The sequence below is a fragment of the Panthera onca genome, chromosome A1 (assembly GCF_046562875.1).
Source record: "Panthera onca isolate mPanOnc1 chromosome A1, mPanOnc1 haplotype 2, whole genome shotgun sequence".
NCBI lineage: Eukaryota > Metazoa > Chordata > Mammalia > Carnivora > Felidae > Panthera > Panthera onca.
The window spans coordinates 66,165,663-66,179,673 of record NC_138339.1 but is presented as its reverse complement, the minus strand read 5'-3'; the positions used below and the strand labels follow the sequence as shown (position 1 = coordinate 66,179,673).

General features: G+C 37.4%; 1 protein-coding gene across 8 annotated transcripts in view; it reads right to left on the bottom strand.

Moving 5' to 3' along the window:
• Positions 1–14,011, bottom strand: part of NSD1 (nuclear receptor binding SET domain protein 1) — a 146,892-nt gene that overhangs the window by 74,643 nt on the left and 58,238 nt on the right. For all 8 annotated transcript variants that reach the window (XM_060635131.3, XM_060635136.3, XM_060635137.3 and 5 more), the window contains one exon: positions 6,603–6,738. In XM_060635131.3, the coding sequence (XP_060491114.1) occupies positions 6,603–6,738 (136 nt within the window). The remainder of the gene's footprint in view (positions 1–6,602; positions 6,739–14,011) is intronic.

Sequence of the window (14,011 nt, the reverse complement as noted above, 5' to 3'; positions counted from 1 at the left end):
AGCTCAGAGCCTGGGGCCTGCTTCAGATTGTTTCCCTCTCTCTGCCCCTCCCCAACTTGTGCTCTCTCATGCTCTCTCTCTCTCTCTCTCTCTCCCTCTCTAAAACAACATTTTTAAAAACCTGGTAAGAGGGGCACCTGGGTGGCTTAGTCAGTTGAACGTCCGACTTTGGCTCAGGTTAAGATCTCGTTGTCTGTGAGTTCAAGCCCTGCTTGGGGCTCTGCTGGCAGCTCAGAGCCTAGAGCCTGGAGCCTGCTTTGGATTCTGTCTCTCTCTCTGCCCTTCCCCCACTCGTGCTCACTCGCGCGCTGTCTCTCAAAAATAAATAAACATTTTAAAAAATAACATAAAATAACATAAAATAAAAAAATAAAATAAAAAACTGGTAAGATACTGGGTGCCTGGGTGGCTCAGTCGGTTAAGCATCTGACTTTGGCTCAGGTCACAACCTCGCAGTTAATGAGTTGGAGACCTGCAATGGGCTCTGTGCTGACAGCTCAGAGCCTGGAGCCTGCTTCAGATTCTGTGTATCCCTCTCTCTCTGCCCCTCCCCTGCTCAATGCTCTGTGTCTCTCTCTCTCTCTTTCAAAAATAAATACACATTAAAAAATATTTTTAAAAATTGATAAGACATATATGTACCTATATATGAGTTCAGAAAGTCAACTGAGAAGTAAATAATTCTCCCATATAAACAAGTAAATTCAAACAACACATTATAATGTGCCAGAACTGTAAAGAGGACAAAAAAAGAAAACTCAGGGCCTGGTGGGTTAAGAGATATACAAACAGATTATGGTAAAAGAACATGAGAAGTGCAATACCATAAACATTCACTTTTTAAAAAAGCAGAGATCAGGGGCCCCTGAGTGGCTCAGTCAGTCTGACTTCGGCTCAGATCATGATCTCGTGGTCTGTGAGTTCAAGCCCCATGTCGGGCTCTGTGATGACAGCTGGGATTCTGTCTGTCTGTCTGTCTCTCTCTCTCTGCTCCTCCCCCACTCACGCTCTCTCTCTCAAACATGAATAAACATTTAAAAAAAAGAAAAAGTAGAGATCATCGGGCACCTGAGTGGCTCAGTCAGTTAAGCATCGACTCTTGGTTTTGGCTCAGGTCATGATCTCACAGTTCATGGGATGGAGCCCCACATTAAACTCTGTGCTGACAGTGCTGAGCCTGCTTAGGATTCTCTCTCTCCCTCTCTGTCTCTGCCCCTCCCCCACTCTCTCCTTCAAAATAAATAAACATTTAAAAGAGAGAGAAAATCCATAAGGAAGACAAAATAAATTTACAGTACTATAGTATATTTACTGAAAAACATCTGTGTGTAAAAGATTACATAAGGACCCAAACATTTCAAATCTCTGTTGTTCAAGGGTCAACAGCCTAAGGCTCTAGGTGAGGTTTCCAAAAGATGATGAAAATGACAACCAATGTATCAGATCACGTGGAAAAAATTAAAACTAGGAGAGTTTTACTATGAATTCATAATAAATATATAAAAGACTAAGAACCCTCTCCGTCACCAACACACACACACACACACACACACACACACACACACACACACATAACTGCAGAAAAATCAAAAGGTTGTGAGGGCAAAGTAAGCACAGGACATTACATGGCTAAGCTGTGTATACTGTTAACATGATAACATACACACTAAATTCCTAACCAAAATTATAACAGGTAAGATAGCAGGATGCTGGAGGTTGGTGAGAGGTTAAGGCCCAAAGCAAGGATTAAAATGACTAATCCACAACTTCTATAGTGAGAAGTAAAAAGTAATCCAGAAGGAACTTTGAGATACAGAAATTAACTTTCAAAAGATCCAGCTGACAGTTAAAGCTTAAAGAGAGGGTATAGAAAGAGCAGACTGTTTTCTAAACAAGGCTTACAAAATTAACCACTTGACTTTTTTAATCATATGCACTGTATATAACATAAGTAAACAATGACTTCTAAAAGTGATTTTATAAAAATTTGGGTTTTCTGGGGCACCTGGGTGACTTAGTCGGTTAAGCAACCAACTCCAGATTTCAGCTCACGTCATGATCTCACGGGTTCATGAGTTGAGCCCTGTGTCAGGCTCTAAGCTGACAGTGCAGAGCCTGCATAGGATTTTGTTTCTCCATCTCTCTGCCCCTCTCCTGCTCATTCTCTCTCTCGCTCGCTCTGTCCCTCAAAATAAATAAAAAAGCTTTAAAAAAAAAAATGTGGGTTTTTCTAATACCATTTGAAACATTTGGCTTTGCTAAGAAAACAATAAACATGAATGAGCACAATAATATGAACACTGAAGTACAATTTTTAATTTTTCACTGGTATCAACTAAAAAGTGATACAAAGTAGTAACTGTTGAGCCCAAGTAAAGTGTATATGGGTATTCATTGTGCTATTCTTCAATTTGTCTATAGGTTTGAAATATTCAAAATAAAAGGTAGGAAGGGGAAATTATACCACTACAAAACAGTCAGACATTAATATTGGTCATAGTTTCAGTGTGGTGGGAAACAGGTAACTTTGACAGCAGTCTATCCAAAATGTCCTATTACTAGGCAGCGTCAATGGCAAGACTGGTGATTCCACCAGTTGATGTGTTATGAAGGAGACAAGCAAAAAATAAAAAATAAAAAAAAGAGCATGTTCAAAGAAAAATGGAGCGTTAACTACTAAGAGTAATAATTAGGATTCCAGAACTTGGCTGACTACAGCTGGCCATAAATATAGGGAAATGAAAACAAAAGTAAAAATTACCAAAAAAAAAAAAAAGGGGGGGGGGGGGAGACGTATTATGAGATAACTAGCTGTAAGGTTAAATAGATCCATTTTAACATGTTTTGTCATTTTGTCAATAGGAAGCTGTCTTGAATTTAAGAGTTTTAACCTTTTTATAGTGCAAAAATAAAACATGGTATTTTCCAGTCAGTAATGGCACCTGCTGTCTGGTGTGATCACATTCTTGACTCACGAGAAACAGGCCGGACAGGAATCCTCAAGTATACTACACCAAACCTCCAGTCACTGCACCCTTGCCCTCCCCTAGTGTTAAGAATGCTACCTCTCCTCCCACCGAGGCCAATTTCTCACTGTGATACGAATGCCATCTACCTCTCTCTTTTCCCAAAATCCTGTTACGATCCTGTCTTTGATCCCTTACAACTGTCAATACCCTCTATCTCCAGGACTCTTCTCATCAGCACTACTAACATGATCATCCCCATTTTTAGCAATTCTTCTGGACCCCATATATCTTTCTACCTGTCGCATCTCCACTTCTCTACCTTTGTCTCCATTTCCATTCTAATCTAACTTCAGCCACAACATAACGCCAAAAACACCACTGATCTCCAACCCCCTTACACCTAATGGACATTTTATTTGCTCTCCAGGCAAAGTTCAACCAAATCAATCACATCTTCCTTTGTAAAACATACTAGTCACCAGTACCACATACCAAATAATCCTGGATTTCCGCTTCCATCTCTGATTTTTCCTCCATCTCTCTTCCAAGCTTAGTAGCTACATACAGGCCTCAAATAATGGCTTCCGCAAAGCCACCCTATTTTTCACTGTACATTTTGTCACAAGCCATCTCCTCCATGCCTTGTTCATGGCTTCAGTTAACAACAACAAGCAGATGTCACCTTATGGATGTTTCAGTGTTCTCACTAAATGGCACCACTTACTGATGTACTGGTGAAGATAAAATCTTGGGAGCCATCCAAAGATACAGAAACCTCAAGACTTTATTCTCCCTCACTCCTCATTACCCATCCATTACCAAATCATATAGATTTATCTCCTAAGTTGTTCTTTATTCTCTATTCACCATATTCGCCTCACCATAATCACTGCAATGACCCTTTTAGCAATTTGCTCTTACTTATTTATAACCTCTTCCAATCCATTTTCTATACTGCAGTCAGAGAAAAGTTTACAAAACACATATCAAATCACATCATCTTCTGCTCATAGCCCTTTAATGGCATCACACTGTTATAAGAATAAAGTACAGGAATGCCTGAGTGGCTTAGTCGGTTGAGCATCCGACTTCAGCTCGGGTCATGATCTCCCGGTTCGTGAGTTTGAGACCCGCGTCAGGCTCTGTGCTGATAACTTGGAGCCTGGAGCCTGCTTCAGATTCTGTATCTCCCTCTCTCTGCCTCTTCCCCGATTACACTCTGTCTCTTTCTCTCTCAAAAATAAATAAACATTAAAAAAAAAATTAAGAATAAAGTTAAAAATTTTAAGTCAAGTCTAAAAGAGGCTACATGATTTGACTCATATCAACTTTCCCAGCTTCATACTGTGCCACCTTCCATCACTCTATGGGTGGAAGACCACTCAAAGCCAGAGTACACATTATTTTCTGTGCCTGGAACCATCATCTCCTTCTTTTCCTAGTTAATGCCAACTCATCCTCTCAAGTCTCAGATCAAAGATAACTTTACTAACATAACTGCCTCTGAATATCCTGCACCACAAGTCCAAATTAGGTACCCCTGCTATATCACTAATTGTACACCAGTTTGGACACACTTCTCAGTTAAGTAATTATTTGCCTGATTATTTGTTGTTATCTTATCTCTTTAACTGGACTCTAATTACATAAAAGGGCAAGCAGGACTGATGTTTTGCCCATTAATGGATCACAATACCTAGCACACTAACTGTACAATATAGCTAGAAATTGTTGAATAAATGGCATGGACCCAATTAGGGTGCATAGCATAGTACAACAAGTAAGAGCAGAGGGGGAGGAATAAAATAATTTTCTACTAGTAGTACTTAAATGTCCAAACAACCCACAAAGAATAAGATATTTAAAAAACAGTGAGCTGGGCTGCCTGGGGGTGTTGGTTAAAGATCCAACTCTTGATTTCAGCTGGGGTCATGATCTCGCAGTTCACGAGTTTGAGCCCATGTCAGGCTGTGCGCTGACAGTGTAGAGCCTGCTTGGGATTCTTTGTTTCTCTCTGCCCCTCTCCTGCTCTCTCTCTCTCAAAATAAATACTTTTAAAAATTCAGATGAATAAAACAAAAAACAGTAGGTCTTTAGACTTTAGATTTAGACTTTAGATTTACAGATGAATAAAACAAAAAACCTATAAAGCTCTTTAGGTATACCTCAATATTCAAAATATAAAATCAAATCCTGCAATTAATCCTACTTTTGGTAAATCATCCTACAGACAGACATGCATATGTGGAAGTTATTCTTTACACTGTTGTGTTTGCAGAGACGCATTTATGTTATGTACATATGTATGTAAATATGCATGTATAGGCTGTACAACACAAGATCAGAAACAACCTAAACGTCCATCAACAGGAAAATGGTTATATAAAGTACAGCATATTCAAAAAGTGGAAAACTATGCAGCTGTTAAAAAAGAGAGAGAGAAAACTGGGGTGCCTGGGTGGCTCAGTGAGTTAAGTGTCCAACTTTGGCTCATGTCATGATCTCACAGTTCATGCGATCTCGTGGTTCATGAGTTTGAGCCCTGCATTGAGCTCTGTGCTGACAGCTCAGTGTCTGGAGCCTGCTTTTAGATTCTGTATCTCCCTCTCTCTGCCCCTCCCCAGCTAGCGCTAGCTCTCGCACGCACGCTCGCTCGCTCTCTCTCTCAAAAATAAACATTTAAAAATCTAAAAATTAAAAAAGACAGTCTTCAATGCACTAACATGGAAAACCTCTAACAAGCAAAAAAAGTACGCTGTAGAACATGAACAACAACAACAACAAAAGTGCTACATTTGTGTTAGAATAAAGATGAGAATATATACTTGGATTTATAGAAAGAAATATTAAAAACAACTGGTTACTCTTTTTGAAACAGCAGATCAGAGAAAAGGAGGGAGTTGATTTTTTAAATATTGTGAATATATGACCTATGCAAAAACTAAAATACACATATATTAAAATTAAAATTAAATCACAGAACATCTTAACAGAAAAAAGGCAGCTTAAGATCAAGTTTTGGCCCCCACCTTACATTATTTTAAAGATACTGATATTCATGGGGCGCCTGGGTGGCTCAGTCGGTTAAGGATCTGACTTCATCTCACGGCTCATGATTTTGAGGTGCCACACTGGGCTCTGTGCTGAAAGCTCAGAGCCTGGAGCCTGCTTCAGATTCTGTGTCCCCTCTCTCTCAAGAATGAACATTAAAAAAAAAAAAAAAAAAGATATCTGATATTCAAACAGGGCAAATAAGAAACAAAGTACAGTAATTAAAGGGAATACTCTAAATCAAGATTTTAAAATTCAAAATAATTCATAAGCCTTCATTATAATTGTTTCAGCTTGAAAACTTAACAGCAAAGATACAAACCTAAAGACTGAGGTAGATTCTCAAAGTGACAATGTGTAACTTTAGGTAACAAACCTAACATTTTCCTGGCATCTATAAATGGAATAACTGAATTTTTAAATCATAAACTAAAACTTTTAAAAAATTCAAAAAGGTAAAATATATTAATAACAATTCATCTACAAAATACTCAAAGGTAAAAATGGAGTATTACTAAAGATAGCTACAAATTTTTTATTCCATACTGTATTTTATAACATATAATCAACTACTAGTATTACCTTTCATTTTTGAATGTGTGTTAATCAATGGATCAGAACAAATCCTGCAGGGCCACCATGGGCGTCTCTTGAATTTTGCCCAGATGAGATCTCCAACTTCATACTTCAATGGCGTAGACTTTTTCTTGGGTTGACACTTTAGACAGACAAAACATGGGTCATCAGTAAGAATCAAAACCTTTGAAATGGTGTACTATTTTACTATTAGCCTTCTGAGAAAGCAATGCACAGAATTCTAGATGAAAACGCCCAGCTTAACAGCAATTACAAAGAACTAAATTGTCTTAATTGTTCATAACACAGCCCTTTATACAGTAGCAGCTCTCAACTTATATTTATTTTATATAAGTAATCTACCTACATTCATAAAGAAAAAAAGTAATTATTTTGAACTATAAAAACCTAAAAACTGAAAAAAGACACAGAATCATTCCTAGAAGATGTTTTTGCCCTAGTCTTTGCATCACAACATGGCTAGGTGAGAGCGGGAAGATTATAAAAAGAATTTAGAAATAATGTCAAGGGACTATGTTGTCCCAAATACATGTCAATTATATGTCAATAAAATGGGGGGGGGGGGGCAGGTAGACTATGATCCCTTCTGCAGGTTATATTTGACATCCTTCTCAAACATACACATTCCTATTAATTACATAACAATAATGGCTCTAATGAAATAATCCTGAATGCTACAGGCTAAGCTCTAGCAGTGTCAATGCAACTGACCCAGACTTTGGACCTGCAGAACGGTATACTGCACAACTCCAAGGAACACCATTCATGTAGAATAAAAAGAATACAAATCAAGCTTCTTGGACTTGTCTAATGTAGAGACTCTAGCTGCATCTTTTCTCCAAAAATAATATGCCTAATTTATCTTCAATCCAACATCCTCCATCTAAGCTCTAAACCCATGCCTGTGCCTTTAACACACCATAAGCAGACCTCTTGCTTAAGATGAAGACAGCTTTGTGTTCAGTAGGACTGAGCTTCCCACAACACCAAAGGAGTTGTAAGTGTACTGAGATATTTCTAGGTAGCCAAAAGAAGCTCCTAGGGTACTTGGACAAAGACCAACCTCTCCCATTTACTTCAAGGAGGCATACAAATTTCTGAAAGTGCCATGTCTTGAAAAAGGTTTGGTGAGCTCCTCCTCCAGACTCAATCTTCCCTCCTTAATGCCTAAAATGAATTAAGCATTCAATAAAGAGTATGCTAAATGAACTGACTGAAATCATTCAAATAAATTGAGTATTCAAATGAATAATACTCCACCTCAAGGAAATCAAAGAACTGAGCTCAATCCAATGACTTGTAAGTTACCAATTCAACTTTAAGACTCTGTTTTCAGGGCTGCCTGGGTGGCTCAGTGGGTTAAGCATCAAACTCTTGATTTTGGCTCAGGTCATGCCCTCCATTGGGCTCTGTGCTGGCAGCGCAGAGCCTACTTGGAATTCTCTCCCCCTGTCTCTCTCCCCCTTCCCTGCTCACCCTGTCTCTGTCTCTGAAAATAAATAAACTTGACAATAATTTGACAGAAGTTAAATCCCATGGAATGCCCTTATTGAAAATATTGTGATTAGTTCTACAAGTATAGAGTTACTGGGAAATAAGACAGACTACATGTTATGCTTTGAAAGGAAAAAAAAAAAAGGCCATTTTTGCCTGTTATTAGTTTGTAAGTTATCAGGAAAAAAAGGTTTGAAACTTGGCTTTCAAACTTTGAAACTTTAAAACCAAGATACGAAGACAGGATGGGAAAACAAATTTTTTATTTGCCTGTACTAAAAACTACAATTTGAGTAGGTTCCCATATAATTTATGATCATTTATTTGGCAATCATTGCTAAACATTATATTGGCTGATTTATTCAAGTCCTAAATCACTTTAAAAATAGTAGCTAACATTTACTTGTTTGCTATGTGCTAGATACACATTTTTTAATTCTCTTAAGGTAAATACTGTATTACTACTCTTATTTTACTACATGCCTATGGTCATATGCTATTTAGCAAGTGGCAGAGCCAGGATTCAAATCTGGGTAGTCCAATGCCACAGCCGAAACTCTCAACCACTGCCTTATCATCCAGTAACAATAAAACCCTATGACTATTATATGCTTTATGATAAACTAAGCCATAATCAATCTATGACATGATATTGGTTCAGTCTTCCTCATGTTACTTCAAAAAAGTGATATTATCAGAAGTATAGCCATAAAACACATGCCTTCAAATGTCAACCGTATCTCAACAAGCAATTTTTTAAAAAACATTTTTTTAATGTTTATTTTTGAGGAAGAGAGAAAGAACATGTGAGTAGAGGAAAGGCAGAGAGAGAATCTGAAGAAGGCTCTGTGCTGTTAGTGCAGAGCCCAGTGCAGGGCCCGATCCCAGGAACCCTGAGATCATGAACTGAGCCAAATTCAAGATTTGGACACTCAAATGACTGAGCCACCCAGGCATCCCAAAAATATACTTTTAATAGCAAGGAAGGAACATAACATAAGTGGTATTAGGTAAAGCCAGAAGCTGAATCACATAACCAGACAAAGTAGTAATGAGTTCTGTCTTCTGACTCTATTACAAATTATGTCATCTTAAACAAGTCACTTAATTCAGCCTGTTTCCTAAGCTATAGAATCAAGAAACATCTGCTCTACCATGAACTATCAAAATGAAAACAATTCTATGCCTAATATTGTAACCCAAAGGAAAAACTCAAAAAGTAAATGAATTGTAGAAAAATACTTCAAGTAGCTATTTATGACAACAAAAAGTTAACATCCAACAAGAGACCTGTTAAATGAAATATGCTGACAACTCAATGAAATATGCAAAGTGCAGATAAAGTTATGGAATAATGAAGATGTAACACACACTCACACATACAACGTAACCATTCAGAAACTACACTGAAACTATAATGATGATTTTAAAAAATAACAAAGTCAGTGAGAAACACAAAAAATTGTTCCATTGGGACACCTGGGTGGCTCAGTCAATTAAGCATCCAACTCTTGCATTTGGCTCAAGTCATGATCTCACAGTTGTGAGATCGAGCCCAGAGTTGGGCTCACTCTGAGCGAGGAGCCTACTTAAGATTCTCCCTCCCTGCCTGTCTGCCCCTTCCTCACTTGTGTGCAGGTGCTATCTCAAAAAAAAAAAAAAAAAAGTTTCATTAAATTATTGGTATCATGGATAAAGATTGTCACAAACTTGAAGCATTCATTTTCCCCCATGCTCTTTTTTTCTTTTTTTTTTAAGATTTTATTTTTAAGTAATCTCTACTTCCAACATTGGGCTCAAACTCACAATGCTGAGATCAAGTCGCATGCTCTACTGACTGAGCCAGCCTCTTTCTAATGCTATCTTAACTGATTAACCACGAGAACCAAATAAAACAATGTGTGCAAACACAGTGGAAAATAATGTCGATATAAATGCATACTGTTAATATTATATTATTCACGGACAATAACAACCAAATCCAACTAACTTTAACAGCTAAAAAATTAGACACAGGCAAGGATTCCAGACCAAAGAGAGGCCTGCATTCATGAAGCAGAGAAAATAATAAGGAAAAATATGACCCTTCTCTTCAGAAGAGCTTAAAGATTTCACCTTAGAAAAGTAAAACTTCCAAATAACCAATGTTAAACCCATAATTTATCTGCATACAAACTTACTTAACAACCACAATAGAAAGCTGAACAAGAGACACAAGGATGGGGGGAGCGCCTGGGTGGCTCAGTCGGTTAAGTATCTGACATTAGCTCAGGTCATGATCTCACAGTTTGTGGGTTTGAGCTCCATGTCAGGCTCTGTGCCGACAGCTCAGAGCCTGGAGCCTGCTTTGGATTCTGTGTCTCCCTCTCTCTCAAAAATAAACATTAAAAAAAATTTTTTTTTTTAAAGAGACACAAGGATGAATTCCTGATGCCAAGACACTTGGAGAATATCAAGGAAGACTAGAGTGAAGAAATATCATCTGAACTTAGGCAGGACAGGCACATTCCAGAATGGCTTTTCCTAATATCTCTATATGTACAGTTGGAAAAAATACAATGGTTCTAAGTCTTTTTATATACACTACTGAAGTGAACTGTGCTTACCCAAAAGTATGCCCCACAATACCCCACAAGACCTCATTTGGAAATAGACTCTTTGCAGATAATCAAGATGAGGTCAATTAGGGTGATTCTTAATCCAAAATAACTGTGTCCTTATGAAAAGGAAAAATTTGGAAACAGAGACAGACACACACAGAGGGAAGATGATGGAAGACACAGGGAAAAATCCTTCCACCAACCAAGGAACTCTTGAGGTAACTAGACATTAAAGAGAGGCCTGGAACAAATATGACAACACTCAGGAAAAAAACAACCCTTGCCCACAACTTAACACTGAATTTCTAGCCTCCAGAACCATGAGACAATTAAATTTCTATTATTTAAGCCACCCAGTTTGGGGCACTTTATTATGTCAGCCCCAGAAACCAATACACATAATCTTGTTTAATCCTCACATGATGAAATGGCAATGTCTCCATTTTACATATAAAGAAACTGAGGATTGGGGTGCCTGGGTGGCTCAGTTGGTTAAGCATCTGACTTCAGCCCAGGTCATGATCTCGCGGTCTGCAGGTTCAAGCCCCACATTGGGCTCTGTGCTGATAGCTCAGAGCCTGGAGCCTGCTTTGAAGTCTGTGTCTCCCTTTCTCTCTGCTCCTCCCCTGCTCATGCTCTGTCTCTCTCTCTCTCCCAAAAATAAATTAAAAAAAGAAAAAAAAAGTTAAAAAAAAAAAAAAAGAAACTGAGGATTGAAAAGGTTACATCACAACTGTAAAGACCTAAAATTAAACCTGATTAATTCCAAAGACCATGTTTTTTTTTTTTTTTAATACAACACATTTTTTCCAATTTCAACTGAATATGGCCAGAACTTGTTTTTAAGTGTTTAAATCAATCTAAAAACCAACAGGTTCAAAATCTCCATTTCTAGTCTTTCATGGACAGCAACATGTCATTTCAACAGTAAAATTTCCTGTAAAACCCTGTCACTGCTATTTTTAAAGCATTTCCTTCAATCACAATCAAGAACTGGCTGTTGAGCCAAAAGCTATGGTTGAAAGACACTTCAGGTGAGATCTTTAAACACTTTCACTAATAAAATTTCCATGAAGAGGTCCACACCAAACTATATTACATTTCTAAGATAAAATGTGCTCAGGTGGTCCAGGTATGTGCCTGGATGTATGGGACAGGACTTAAATTGTGTTCCATTTCAATGTTTATTGAATGCTACCACAGCATAGATAATCCTTGGATATCAATATCCTTACATGCACATCCAAAACTTAGAGTTGAGTGAACTATTTAAAATCAGCTAACTCATAGAACAAGGTCTTTTTTTCTCTTTTTAAAATTTTATTCTGGTAAGGACATTTAATGGAGATCTAGCCTCTTAACAAATTTTAACTGTACAATACATGGATGTCTACTGGTACAACAAACAATATCTTCTTTTTAAAAAAAAAAATTTTTAACACTTATTTATTTTTGAGACAGAGCATGAACAGGAGAGGGTCAGAGAAAGAGGGAGACACAGAATCTGAAACAGGCTCCAGGCTCTGAGCTGTCAGCACAGAGCCCGACGCGGGGCTCGAACCCACGGACCGTGAGATCATGACCTGAGCCGAAGTCAGACACTTAACCGACTGAGCCACCCAGGCACCCCACAAACAATATCTTCTAAAGCAACTTTTTTAACAGTATACATTGATATAGAACTTAAGATAAGGACCTAGGGATGCAATTACAGAACTTACTGCAACTCAAGGACTCACTTTTTGTTTTAGTTACTAAAAATATTCTCAACATTTGCTAACAGTCTACTACTGCTTCTATTGATTCCAGAATGCAAATATTTTTAATAACTTGATTTAAAATACCCAGTTTTAAAGGCTATAGTAAGAACTACACTGTAAAGAGCTATGTGAATTGTACTTTGGAATTTCACCTTTTTCTAACCTAGTCAAAAGTGACTCCCTTATTCTCATGATAAAAATAGGTAATGCCTCTATTTTATAAATAGGACACCTAAGGTAAGAGATTATATAAAACTCACATTGTTGTTCTTTTAATAATATATTGAGTGAATAAAATAAAAATACAGATTATCTTACATTTGTGTTAACTTATGTGCTTTATAAAGCATCGATATGATTTCATTATACTTTGATAGTAGCAAAGCTTCTCTGAAAGTCTACATAGCACCAAGCCCACAGTAGGATCTCAGAGACTGTAATCACCTAAAGAGAAAAAAGAGACTTCTCATCCTACCTATATCTAACACTTAGCCCAGTACCTGGTAAAGAATAGATACTCAGTAAGTACTGCCTAGCTGATTCCACAAACTAACATGGTATATACTTTATTACTAAAAAAAATACTTACACATGTATTTCCATTTAAAGGAGAATCCCTAGCAAATCTGCCTTACAAGAAATTATTATAGAGCTCTTTAGCTGAAATAAAGGACAACAACAGTTCAAATTTTCATGAATAAAGAATGTCTTGATATGGTATTAATACAAACCACATTGCATCAAATTTAGATGTTAATTGCAATCTTAACTACTTCACCAGAGCAACCACTAAGAAAACGACTGTGTGTGTATTTAGGGAGGGAGGGGGCACTATCATATAAATGACAAGACACTTAAAATGTTACACTCGAAAATATCTATTTAACATAAAAGAAGATAGTAACAGAATCAGAGGAACAAAAAGACCGTAAGATACATTAAAAGTAAAATGGCAGACATCAATCCTACCTTATCACTACTTAGATAAAATGTATGGGGATTTAAAACTACAATTCAGGGTCGCCTGAGTGGCTTTATGGTTGAGCATCCAACTCTTGATTTTGGCTCAGCTCATGAGCCCAGGGTTGCAGGATCAAGCCCTACATTCAGCTCTGCACTGAGCGTGGAGCCTGCTTGGGATTCTCTCTTTTCTCCCTCTGCCCCTCTCCCTCAATCCTACTTTCTCTCTCTCTAAAATAAAAAAAAAATTTAAATAAAAAAAGCCCTGCAATTCAAAGGCAGAGATTGGCAGAATGGACAAAAAATATAATCCAACTATATGCTGTCTACAAAACACTTTATATCAAATTCAAAAAAAGGAGTTGAAAGCAAAAGGTTGGAAATAACACGAAAACAGTAACAAAAAAGGGTAGCTTCTCTATATTAATATCACAATATACTTAAAGGTAAGAAGGTTAGTAAGAAGGTTACCAGAGACAAACATGGAAATTGTATAATGACAAAATGTCAATCTAACAGGAAGGTATAACAATTACAAATATACATACAACAAACCAGACTCCCAAATTCATAAAGCAGT